We start from the raw sequence: 12,182 nt of genomic DNA, 5'->3' as shown, positions 1-12,182 counted from the left end.
GGAAGGCACTGCAGAGGACAGGTATCCTGACAGGGCTTTGGAATTACAGGAAAGTCCTTTAGGCAGGTTGAAGTATCTCCTCATTGTGATTTTTATCTTGTCGGAAAAATTGCATCATTTCTTTTTCTGCTTTCAGTAATTTATAATGGCTGTCCCAAAGCTTTCGAGGCTGGTATTTGGTGGCCACAGACCAAGTTTGGCCAGCCAGCTGCTGTGCCGTGTCCTAAAGGATCAGTGGGTAAGTTCCCTGGGTGAAACATTAACTACTTTATCTACATACCTGTTTGAGGGGAAAAGAAAAAGGAAAAAAAAGTGTACATAGGGAAAGGTATTAATTCATTGGACCTTGAGATTACAGTATTGCTCGTGCATATCGCAAGCAGAAAAGTTCAGCTAGCTGAAACTGAAGAACTGTTAAAATACATTTGAAAATAGTAGTAATAAATAAATACAAAGTGCAGCAGATAAACACATATAAAGAAGAGAAAATCTGTATTTTCAAAAAAGCATAGTCCAATTTTCTATTTTCCGTTTATCAAGCATTTCTTACACATGTAACTTTTAGCTTCTGTTGACTTGTATGTGTTCTTTGGCGATACAGCTCCTCTGGGCAAAGATAAAAAGAGGACAATCCTTTATGTGATGATTGCTTTACTAGCGTTGCAGGCTAATAAAGCTAAGAGTTACAACAGAACATATGTTTTTCTACCCAACATCTTTTCTCTAACCCGTAAGACAGGCAGCTAAAAAACACCTTTCATAAGGCATGTGAGCGAGCAAATGACAACCTGCTTTGTGTGCTCCTGAAAACATTTATCAGCTTTTGAAAATGGGATTCACAATCTTTTACAAAGGTTGTTCTGTGGGAAGTGAAACTGCCAAAACTCAGTTTTGGACCTGGTAAATCTCTGCTGCAAGTGCTCTTCAGGCTCAATGAGTTATAGGTGGTTGTGTGACTTCCCCAAATATTACTGAGGGGAGGTCACGGTGTGGTCAACCAAGCTCATCTTCTGAGGATTTTAGGAGATAGAATTGGTTATTACTTTCCAGAAGAAGGATTATTTACATTATTAAACAGTATACAGTTGAATTAAAATATGTTTTCTGCCCTGTTCTTGTGGTTTATGCCAGTGTCTCTTCTAGCAAATAAGCAAGCAGGCAAGGGTACTTAGAGAAATTGCTCGTTTAAAGTGAGTTTTACAGAACATTCAAAAAAAGTAAGCTTTATAAATAATGAATATTCAGACAAAGAGCCTGAGGTTTCATTGTATTCACCTAATCATGGAAAAGAAATAATATAATTAGGTATTATTCAATTAATTATAATTCTTCTTTAGATATTAGTAATTAAATGGCTTAGACACAATCTAAATTTCAAATGGGATAATTTGCAATTCCCTGTGAATGCTCTGCAGCCAAGAGTCACATTTTAAAGTGATTCAACAAATACTATGAAATAATAGGCTAAATTAAACAGCAAGCTGCTCACAGACCATTCACAAATGGCGAAAGGCAATTATACGTATTGGCTGAAGTGTTTACTGCGTGCAGCATGCGGAGGTGCTAGCGTGTTTTGACTTGAAGACAGTATTTATCTGGGAGGTCTTCCTATATAGGCTGTTGCGCAGAAATCTGAGCAGGGATTTGTATTCAGAAGTAGTGAGGAAGTGCACAGTCTTGCTCATATTTGTTATAAATAAATTGCTGAATTCATTTGAGAATGTAAGGCAGCAAGACTGAGTGTGGTTGGGCAGATCTTGAAGCTTGCCTTAACCTTTCTCTAAACCTGAGGAAAACAATTCATGAAGATTAGTAGTCTTTAACTTTTCTCAGACAGGAAAGTCTGGAAATATGTGCATAGCTCTAAGAAACTTGAAAATGTGGGAAATCTGAAAGTCTGAGATATTTGAAATCTGTGAAGATTTACCCAGCACAATTCAGAACATTATTTACCATTAATGACCTGTTTCCTTTAGGAAACGCAGTTCGCCATTGTAACATTGAGAAGGGCTGGCTGCCTCCTGAGCTTTTCAACTGCACCACCAGTACTTTTGTGGATCTAAAAATCATGGTAAGCTGTGTTTTCTCAGTTTTGCCTTTATTTTGCAAATGTTCACCAATGCAAACTCCAGTTTGATATGCCCGCACTCCATCTTTTGACAGAGTCCTTCAACCCCCTTGTTTCCCATTAGGATCCTTGTGCTTTTCTGTCTCATAGTTACACTTTCCGTTGAGTTGTCCTGTCAGCCCTTTCTCCACACAAACACCATTTTGATCAAACAACTCCTTTGTGCCAAAAATCCCTAAATAGTGATTGTCTTTGTAACTAGAATGAAAAAAAAAACCACCCAACCCATCATTGTCTTTTTTTCTTCCTTCTTGTCTCTGATTCAGAATGAGAAGTTACACCACAATGAGACCAAATTGGATGGAGGCAAAACCATACGGATTGTGAGAGTGCTGCAGAATGCCACCAAACACACGCACAGCTTGTATGGCAACGATGTGAGGACAGCTTACCAGATGATGATCCAGGTCCTCCGGTATGAGAGCCAGCAGCAAGGCTTTGACTTGGCAGCCACAAGGGACGTGGAATTCAATGAGGTAAGAGATCCTATATACTGTGCTGAGCTTTTACAGTTCCCCTTTAAAGTTTTATGGCAATGGATAATTAAATTTGTCTTTGACCAGGGTGGAGCGAATATCATGTAATTGCTTAATCTGTTTCACAAATGAGTCAGTCTTCTCAGTTTAGAATGGAAAGTTGGTTATCGCAGTAACAGCGAAAAGCAAAATTCCCCAAATGAAAAATATAATCAGGTTGATGTGTTATGCCTGGATAAAATAGCTTTGTGTACCATATTCAGTTTTGTTGGAAAACCCACCTAATGTGATCATTTTCATTTAAATGTGCAGTGAACTAACTCTGAGCCAGTTACTGACTCTGAAGGTTTCTTATAATTCAGTTTGGAAACACTTGAGTCATGTTTATTAAAGACTTGGTACATTGAAAGACATTCATACCATATTGATATTTTAAGTGGTGCAGGAACATACAGAAATGCAAACCAGAAGGCTTCTGCTAGTCAGAGCCTTCATGGAAGACCTCGTTATTACCAAAGACCTGACCAGGTCTAGAAAACAAGCTGCAGAACCTTCCCTGTGTGGGGGAAACACGTAATTGTGGTGGAAAAATGTGAGGTGTGGAAAATGTTGGGAGTTTTCTGTGGTCTGAAAATGTGAAGATTGGATGACCCATGTCAGGCTCGTATTGCTCTCTTCATTGCCATGTGTACTGCAAGGTACTGCTGTCCGTGCTTGCCAATACTATTTCAAGATCCCAACTGTGGCACAGCACAATAGTCCAAGCTAAAACATCCTTCTGGACATGTGCCAGCAGAGCCTGGAGCTCGGGCACGAGCGTAGGGATGATGTAACGACCCTCCATGGGCCAAGACTGGCCTTTGTGCTGGCCAGAGGTGATCTAGCTCCCTTTGAAGGCATGCTACACCCAGCTCACTGCTCAAAGTACTCCAGGAGGACCAGCCAGGTCAGGAAGACTTCGGGATGAACTTGTGCAAGACCAAGCTGCCTAAGGAGAGGACATCCCTGGGGAGGTGGGAGCACTAGGAAATGTAGCTGAGAAAATTCTTCAGTGTCTTGGGCTGTACAGTCAGCAGAGGGTGGAGAACTTCTGAAATGTTCAACACTTTAGGTACTCCAGATTTGAAGAGATTCAGTTTTTCCTTTCCTAAGGAGACACTGTGCTGACAAACTTGTACCTGCGGGCTGCGGAGTGAATGATTTCCCCATTCAGATCTTGAGAAGGAACTTCCTTTTTGGCATGTCTTGTCAAGTAAAAATAAGAACAATAAGCGAATAAAAATGGTTTGGAAACTTCTGCTTTAATTTATTATTCTTGTGCTTGGCACTGAAACTCCTACAGATGATGTTTTCAAGAACTCCCTAAATATTTCTAGGATAGGTCAGGAATTTGAGAACTAATCAGTAAAGCTCAGGAGAAAAAGGAGGGAACATCCCAGGCTGAGGGAGCATGAGGAGAGAAGCATTTATTATTCTTTTTTAATAATCTCAGGTAGAAGTCTGAAAAATACGTAATAAAAACCCCATAAATAACATTCACAAACACTGAGGAGGCCTAGTACCAAGTACAGCATGTGTCTCATGCGTTCCTGGGGCACCATGGAGTGCTTCTCACCCTAGATAAAGGTAGTCGTACTGGCAACCTCTTCTACCTCAGATACGTGCTTGCAACCTCAGACAGTACTTAGAGAATATGGCATCATCCCTGTCTACTTCTGAATGAAGCCTAAGTATTTGCCTTGGCTGTTTTAGAGCCTGAGGGGATTAATTCCTACCATCCTATGCAAATCTTACCTTAGTTAGGAATTAGGTTTTGACATATCAATGTAGTTCATATGTTCACCAAGATTAAAAACTTCTTAGCACCTTTCCTGTTTAAGCCATTTAGCGCTTTCTTTTGGGGTCTTCTTCCATTCAGCCTGAGGGTCCCTTTGCATAGTCTTTTAAGAAAAGGCAGAAGGGGCAGCTCCTCAGCTAGATCTTTTTTACACCACTTGTAAGGAGTATAAAAGTGTATTTTCAAGTTTGTATATGCAAGTTGATATTCGTTCTTGTCATTCTTCACCATGTAAGTTGTTCTAGCTATCCAGGAATCAGCAAAACTGAAAAATAATATAATCAAAAGAGAAAGCTATATTGCTGTTTATGGCTTTCTTTTGATTTTTATCATATGACTTTTTTTTCTCTGAGGAAGTTCTTCAGCGTACATACCAAGCACTCTGCTTTCCTTGTGTTTCTCGGAGACAAAGAAAACATGGTTAGGTTTTCCTTCTGTGTTTTCTTGCTAGGTTTCCTGTCATAAAGGGGAAAGAAATTAGGCAGTTCTCTTACAGCCTCCAATTTTGGCTTACTTTGCTCATAAAAAGTTTGGAGGGATTTGCTTTATGTAACAAAAAAACCTCAGGGTGAGTAACTGGTGTGCATATTTTCATACGGCTGCAGTAGAACATGCCTGCATTAAAGTATTTCATTATACACTCACCTGAGGCCGTAATGCCAATCATTTTCCATATTCCTCACTTGAAACCCAGTGCTTTGTTTGCTGCATAATTTAGGCTTGTGCTTTGTTTCTCAGAATATTATCAAAGTGGGCAGTGCTCTACTGGACCCCAGCAACAAGGAGCACTGGGAGCAAATTCAGCGAACGGAGGGTGGCACCGCTCACTTGCTCAGGCACTATGAGGAATACTTCAACAACGTGGCCCAGAACATGAAGAAAACCTACATGAGACCTTTTGTCATTGTTACCCCTAACATCAGTGAGTATCTGTGTTGAAAACTGCCATTTTGTATCAGAGCTTTAAAAATGTGCTAGGTAAAGATGCTAGCTATTTGTTTTAGTAGTGCCCACTCAGTGCATTCATTTCAAGTCAATTGAGCCTTGATCCATATCTCTCAGTTGCCATGGGGGCCTCCTGGGAGATGCCTGATCTGTTTTCACTCTGGACAGTGCCACTGCTCCCGTGTGGCATTTTTTTGCAGCCAAAGTAGTGTACAGATGGCAGGAAAGACAAAGTTCGTAAGTAAAGGTAACGCCTTTTGAGATGACCTGGTATAGTCAAACATAGTAAATCATGGTTTTGAAAGTATCACACCACCATCACCTGAAGAATTACTGCAGTACACACAAAACCAAAAAGAACCCTACTAGTGATTGTATACCTCTGATTTTCACATGCCTTCCTAGCCTGGAACCTATCCCAAAAATCATATTCTGTAGGAATTCCAGCCTTGCAAAACCCATCATCAGAGCAAGATCCTTGGGGTCCAAAGTATCCAGAATAGGTCTAAATTAAGAAAGAAACATCAGATGTACCAAGACACCTTCCCCACTTATCACAGTAAATGCTCCTCCAGCAACCAAAATAGCAGCTCTTGCATTTGCAGGACTATGATGTACTTCACAGATGTCCCTGTGGTACATGTTCAAGTGAACCACAGCCTGGTCGGCCTCTTTCCCTGTTTTCTCCCTGCCTTCTCTTTCATTTTCTCCCCAGATACCAGCAGTCTGAGCTGAACAAGTGGTGGTGATAGTCTTTCTCTGAGCGGGAGTTCAGACATTCAGAGGTCCCTCCTAGGCAGCATTGCTATATAGTTTTTCCTTAAGAGGTTGTCTAAATCAGCCTGAACTTGTATTTATCTTTTCAAGCTACTGCTTTTATTTCGGAGAAGGGCTTATGTGCCCAAAAGCTTGTCTTATTTTCCTAACTACACCCATTAGTACAAGAAGTAAATTTAGGTTTGCCTACTAAATTTGTCCCGAGAGTGCTTCATGTGCACAGTCACAAGGCGCATAAAAAGCAAAGGCATGAGGCAGTCAAGCTACGAAGTTTTTGATGCATCCTGCATCAGCTCCAGGGGGGTCGGATTATTGTTGAACTAAGCCAAACTGAAACACTTCGGTTTCTGTTTAATAAACCAAACCTGCAGTATTTCCTTTTGATTCAGGACTATCAAGATCACACTCAGAAAAAGGCATGCTCAGCATTTTAACCCACCTGAACTGAGATGAAAACAAAAATCAGAATTTCTTGCAGGTTGTAAATCACGTTTTTTTCCACCAGCTTTTCCTGAGTAAAAAGGCATGATCTTGGGAGGCATGAGGCAACTCTCGCCTGAAAGGGGTCTGTTTTCTTTTGAACAGTTTTTCCAGGTGAACATGGTGTTAATGTAGTTTCCTAATGGCTCATCTGGGAATTACTTAGAGACATGGGAATTTGCAGATCTTAACTTGGATATTTCTTCATATAGAAACTTGCAGTGGATCACAGCTTTCGGTGTAGGGTTACCCACAGGACTTCCAGCTTTTCACTTTTATTAGAACATGTAAATTGACGCTCAATGACTTCTCTTAAATGGGAAAGTTCAAGCCAACTCAGCTGCTTTTAAATATTTTGGCGGTTAGACAAGAGGCAGAGCTGATGAGGTGAGCTAGAGAGGAACTGCCAGCGTGGAGAAAGGAGAACCAAAGGACTAAGTAGTCCCAGGTAAAATGCAGGTTATTATCTTTGCTTGGCTGACTGTGCAATTTAACAGATGTAGAAGTATATTTCTGAAGCAGCAGATTTAGCCTTCCCTGCAAGAAGCAAGTCTGAAATTGGAACATGCAGCACACAGAGAAGCTCTGTGACCAGAGAAAGGCCTTCATGAAACCAGAGCCAGCTGCTGCTGGAGAAGTACAACAAAGTGATCTACCTCAAGATGGATATTAGGAAAAATTTCTTCACCACAAGGGTTGTCAAGCACCAGAACAGGCTGCCCAGGGAGGAGGTGGAGTCACCATCCCTGGAGGTATTCAAAAGACATGTAGATGCGGCACTTAAGGACATGGTTTAGTGGTGGACTTGGCAGTGTTAGGTTAACAGTTGGGCTTGATGATCTTAAAAGTCTTTTCCAGCCTAAACAGTTTTATGATTCTGTGATTGTATATTTCTAATGTTTGCAGTAGTGTTCTCCTAGTAGGAGATACTGTCTTGTGAATTCCTTTCCAGAGCAAAATAAATGTATAATTTTATAAATGTAACATAATGCTGGCACATAAGCTTTTAGTTGTCGTTTAAGGTATTAAGTCAGAAAAATTGCACTTGACTTTGTATTTTGGGGGTTAAATTTCTTCTCTGCATTGTGCAGGCATTTTACATTTCAATCATGCTTCATTGTGTTGCAATATCATACTTGAAAGCATTGAAGTTAATTTTATGGGAAACACTTTTTTCCCCCAGTTATTGCTGTTGACATCTTTGACAAGTCTAATTTCACGGGAGCTAGAATACCACGATTTCATGAGATTAAAGAAGATTATCCAAGAGATCTGGAGTCATCTGTTGTCTTCCCTGATACTTTGTTCAGACCTTCAGACAGGAAAGGTAAAACCCTTTTGCTGCCGTTCGGAGGGCAATTCTGACTAGCTCCTGAGGAGCATGATTGATCCTCATGAAGCAGAGTGGTACTCGGGTGAGAGCGGGGCGACTGTCTGCACAAGCGGACACTATTTGGGGATGGAGCAGCTGTGCATACTTTGGAGGCATTTTGCCTGCCGGCAGCAATGGGAACATGGGGGGCTGCGTAACTGGCTGTACCTGTCTGTCAGGTCTCGCTCGCAGCCCCTCACACAGCCCTGTCAAAGCAGGAGAAATGATCTGCCTCCATTCCCACCAGGATAGGATGGGCAGGCCCCCCCAAGCCTGCAGCCCCACAGCTGCCTTCCCCCGGTCCCTGCAGAGATGGAGGGAAGCAGTGCGAGAGATGCAGAACCCAAATCTGGGAGCAGAGACATTTTGTCAGAAAAAGACTTGAGCTGTGCAGGGAGATGGGTGATGAGGGGGAATACATGGGGAAGTGCCTGCTTCCCAGTATCTTTGAAGTACCCCAACATTGCTGAGAGGAACCGCAAGCTGCCTTGGGCAAGGGAAGATAGAGTAACTCAAAGTGCAATAATTATACGTGTATCATAGCTAAATAAGGAAATAGTAACACTTATGAAAATAACACATAATAATTAATAAGCTGATACAACTTTATGGCTTTTTCCTCAGAAGCAGGGCATCTGATTGCATGATTTGTATCTTTCCTGTGAGAAAAAAGGGAATGTGGATTTTAAGAGATACTGCCAAAACTGAAAGCTTTGACAGAATTAGCGTGTGAAATCCCATGTGACCAATTGGTGTATTCATAACACTAGTTTTGCCATATGTAAAGGTACATGCAATTTAATAGCATGCATAGTGTTTTAATGTTCTCCTTAAGTCAAGCACGGAGTATTTATATACTTATGGATCTTCTAGCTTAGAAATGGCTTATTTTCTAGCTAGACTAAATGATTATTCAGGGTTCAACAGTCATTTGAGATCAGCTGTATAACTATGAAGCGTGCTAAAATGTTATTAAAAATAGCAAATATAACGTTAGAAGCATCCTCAGTCATGTAAGCCTGGAGTTATGGCAACAGTAACATCTCTGAATCTTTGCAAAGCAAAATTACCAGTTTAAGTGGTAGCTCCAAAGCTGTGTCGAAAGAATTTAATATTTGTGTTAATTCCATAGCAGTGCCTACAATGAAGCCTTCAAATCAGAAATTATCCTCTAAGGGGAACGATGATGCACTAAGCCCTGAGAGTGCTTTTGCAAAGAGAAAGAAGCGACACCCGGTTGACTCAACACAGCTTACTGTTGCCATGGTCATCATATACCGATCCCTGGGACACCTCCTGCCTGAAAACTATGATCCTGACCGAAGGAGCTTGAGGTAAACTTCAAGCCCGTCTGTGAATTGTGCAGATCCCCTCTTCCACTTGCTCTGAGCGTGTGGGGGAGACAGAGCTGGTTTTACACAGACCAAATGTCATCTGTGCTGCAGTTGTCACTGCAGTATGGTCTCTTGTCCTCCTCTGGCACACTGTATGAGAATAACTGTGTCAGTGGTGCCAGCAGCTTTTGGAAACACAGCTGTGTGGAAGGCTGATGGTGCATCTACTTTGCTTTCTGAGTGGAAGCAACTGGAAATCTTTTATGTGCAGAATCTACCAAATCAGTGCTTTGCATCTGTATGTTTAGATCACTGTGCTACTTTTCTCCTTCTGCAGATTGCCAAATCGCCCTATTATTAACACTCCTGTAGTGAGCACAGCTATTCACAGTGATGGGGAGCTTCCTCCCAACCTGGTGGAAAAGCCCATCATAGTGGAGTACGCCATGCTGGAAACGGAGGAGAGAACAAAGCCCGTCTGTGTCTTCTGGAATCACTCCATCACGTATGTCTCCTATTTGCTTTAGAGCTGTGCGTGGCAACTGTCTCAGTAGCAGACAAGTTCTGCCCAGGGAGATAATTCTGGAGGAAAACCCTTTTTACTCATTCAGCTGGCAACTGATTTCTGAATAGAAATAGAATGGAATAGAGCCATGTAGTCATTTCCCGTCAACCTAAGAAAAATGAAAATAATCATCGTAACTCCTCAAACAAAGGATTAGCCATGTGGTTTCTAACAAGCACAGTGCCGTCATGTCTTTCTGCAGGGTTCATTTTCACCCAGATGTAATAAATCTCACAATTTCCTTGTATTTGCTTATGCTTTTTGCCCACAGATGCATATCTGGACAGGCACAGTCCAACTCCAGTGCCTGAATTGATGGCTCATCTGAGGACCCTAAGTCAGCACTCTCATTGCCCCATGCCCCATGCCCTCTTTTTAGGAGCGATCTCCAGGAGATGATTCAATTCCTGTTTTATTCCGGTGACTGGACAGGGTACATGGCAAGCAGGCACCCTCCCTTGATGCCTTAGCCAGGGCCAGTGCAAAAAATTACAAACCCAAGTTTTCATGTTGGTGAAAAGGAGGACTGAGGTTTTGCAGATAAAATTATGTGGGAAAAGATTATAAATTTTTGAATCTCAAATTTTTGAATCAAAAGTCAACCCAAAGACAGTTACACTGATAAGAAGCAACTTACCTTTCACTCCATCAACTGTTGTGCATTTGTTTTCATTTGGTTTCGTGAAGAATTTGAGAGAGAGGAAATACCTTCTTTGGGTCCTTAGACCTCCTCCAGTTGCTAGGAAGAAATCGTGATACATAAGCAGAACTGAAGGAAGGGAGTATTTGACTCTCTAGGAGGGAAGCACAAAGGAGAAGATGAAATATTCTGATAATGGCTCACGTAGGTCTCTTGTATTGAGTAAAGTTAAAGACACAGACATATTTTTCTTGAAAATGTGAAAAATGTTAAGAACTGTCTATGCTCATAAGTGTTTTGTTGGGTTTATGGCATTGTGGAAGCAGCACAGTCCTGTTGGAGATATTTCAAGTGTGTGGATAAAACAAAAGAAAATGTGTTGAGAATCACTGCGTGCTCTGCATGTTTTGATTTCACAATATTGTAACTATTACATATATAATGCAATTTCCAACCATAAAGCCAGGTATATAGTGAGCAGATGATGTTGTCTGCCTAGAGTAAGAGGAAGAGCTGTTACTTGTTTCTGAGTAACGCAAAACCTCTAGTAAACCTGTGTAAAAATCCATTAAAAGGCAATATGCTGTGCTGGAAGTAAAAGAGTAAACTGACCTAGGAAATGTTTGCCCCCTATTCAAAAGCTTCAGGAGATTATATCATAGAAGGGGTCGAAGACGCAACAGAAATCTGTTTGCAGTAATAAACTGCTCCATTTGCCTGCATGTGAAGTAGTGTATTTGCTTGTACATACAGATGATTCTGCCAATTATGAGGGAATGGCAAGTCCTTGTTCATAAATTTTTAAACATTGTATGGGCTTGAATAACTCATTAGCTCTAAAGTGATTCATCTATTAGCTATTTGCTGGCAACTTCAGTGGCATCGTTGTATGTGTTACATCTTCCTACAGCCACAGTTGGAAAGCAGCTCTTAAACTGCATGTAACGAAAGAGTTTTTAAAAAGTGAGTACTTTTCAAGAGAAAGTGATACTAAAACTGCTCAACAAATATTTTATTGCTGAATTAAAAAGATGTCCTGTCATGTCTAATTAAAAACTCTTCAGTAACTACAAGACTATTTTTATTACTCGTTAACTTCTGAATAGAATAATTAATATTGATACAAAATAATTTCTGAAGTCACTGGAGTTAAGCAAGGCTGCACAGGGAAGAATTTGTAAGGGAGCAGCTCCTCCCCAATGTTAATACAAGAGATCTCCTGATATGAAATATCATTCAGTGATGTAAACCTTGTATACTTTTCAGAGGAACACTATAACAAAATCATATTTCTGAAATATATTTCACATAGGAGCTCTACAAGCAGTGTCTACATCTAGAGAAATAGAAATGACTCAAAAACATGTCTATCTCTGTGGTTTTGTTGTTTTTTACCTTTTTAACAGCCAGTTTGCTCTATGCAATCACTTCCCCATATTGCTTGTGTGGTCACTGACCCAAAAGCAATCTTTAAATTTTTTTAGCTCAAACCAGCTTGTTCTAAACCCACAAAGTTTGGCCAGCAAATCCAGCTGTCGTGTCAGAAACTACTTCAGCGGAAAGCCTTTTAAGTTGATGATACTCTTGCAGGCTGGTGACAGCTATGAATATTTCTGTCTTGGTGCTTA

General features: G+C 40.8%; 1 protein-coding gene across 10 annotated transcripts in view; it reads left to right on the top strand.

Annotated features, from left to right (window-relative positions):
* The window catches only part of CELSR1 (cadherin EGF LAG seven-pass G-type receptor 1), a 165,844-nt gene that overhangs the window by 131,257 nt on the left and 22,405 nt on the right, over positions 1-12,182 (top strand). For 8 of the 10 annotated variants that reach the window (XM_030480073.2, XM_030480078.1, XM_030480076.1 and 5 more), the window contains exons 16-22: positions 137-238; positions 1,977-2,071; positions 2,395-2,604; positions 5,180-5,363; positions 7,827-7,970; positions 9,148-9,349; positions 9,687-9,854. In XM_030480073.2, coding sequence (XP_030335933.1) covers positions 137-238; positions 1,977-2,071; positions 2,395-2,604; positions 5,180-5,363; positions 7,827-7,970; positions 9,148-9,349; positions 9,687-9,854 — 1,105 coding nt within the window. The remainder of the gene's footprint in view (positions 1-136; positions 239-1,976; positions 2,072-2,394; positions 2,605-5,179; positions 5,364-7,826; positions 7,971-9,147; positions 9,350-9,686; positions 9,855-12,182) is intronic. The other 2 variants (XM_030480080.1, XM_030480072.1) reach the window with 1 other exon arrangement.

The sequence above is a fragment of the Strigops habroptila genome, chromosome 3 (genome assembly GCF_004027225.2).
Source record: "Strigops habroptila isolate Jane chromosome 3, bStrHab1.2.pri, whole genome shotgun sequence".
NCBI classification, from domain to species: domain Eukaryota; kingdom Metazoa; phylum Chordata; class Aves; order Psittaciformes; family Psittacidae; genus Strigops; species Strigops habroptila.
This window is presented reverse-complemented; position numbering and strand designations above follow the sequence as displayed.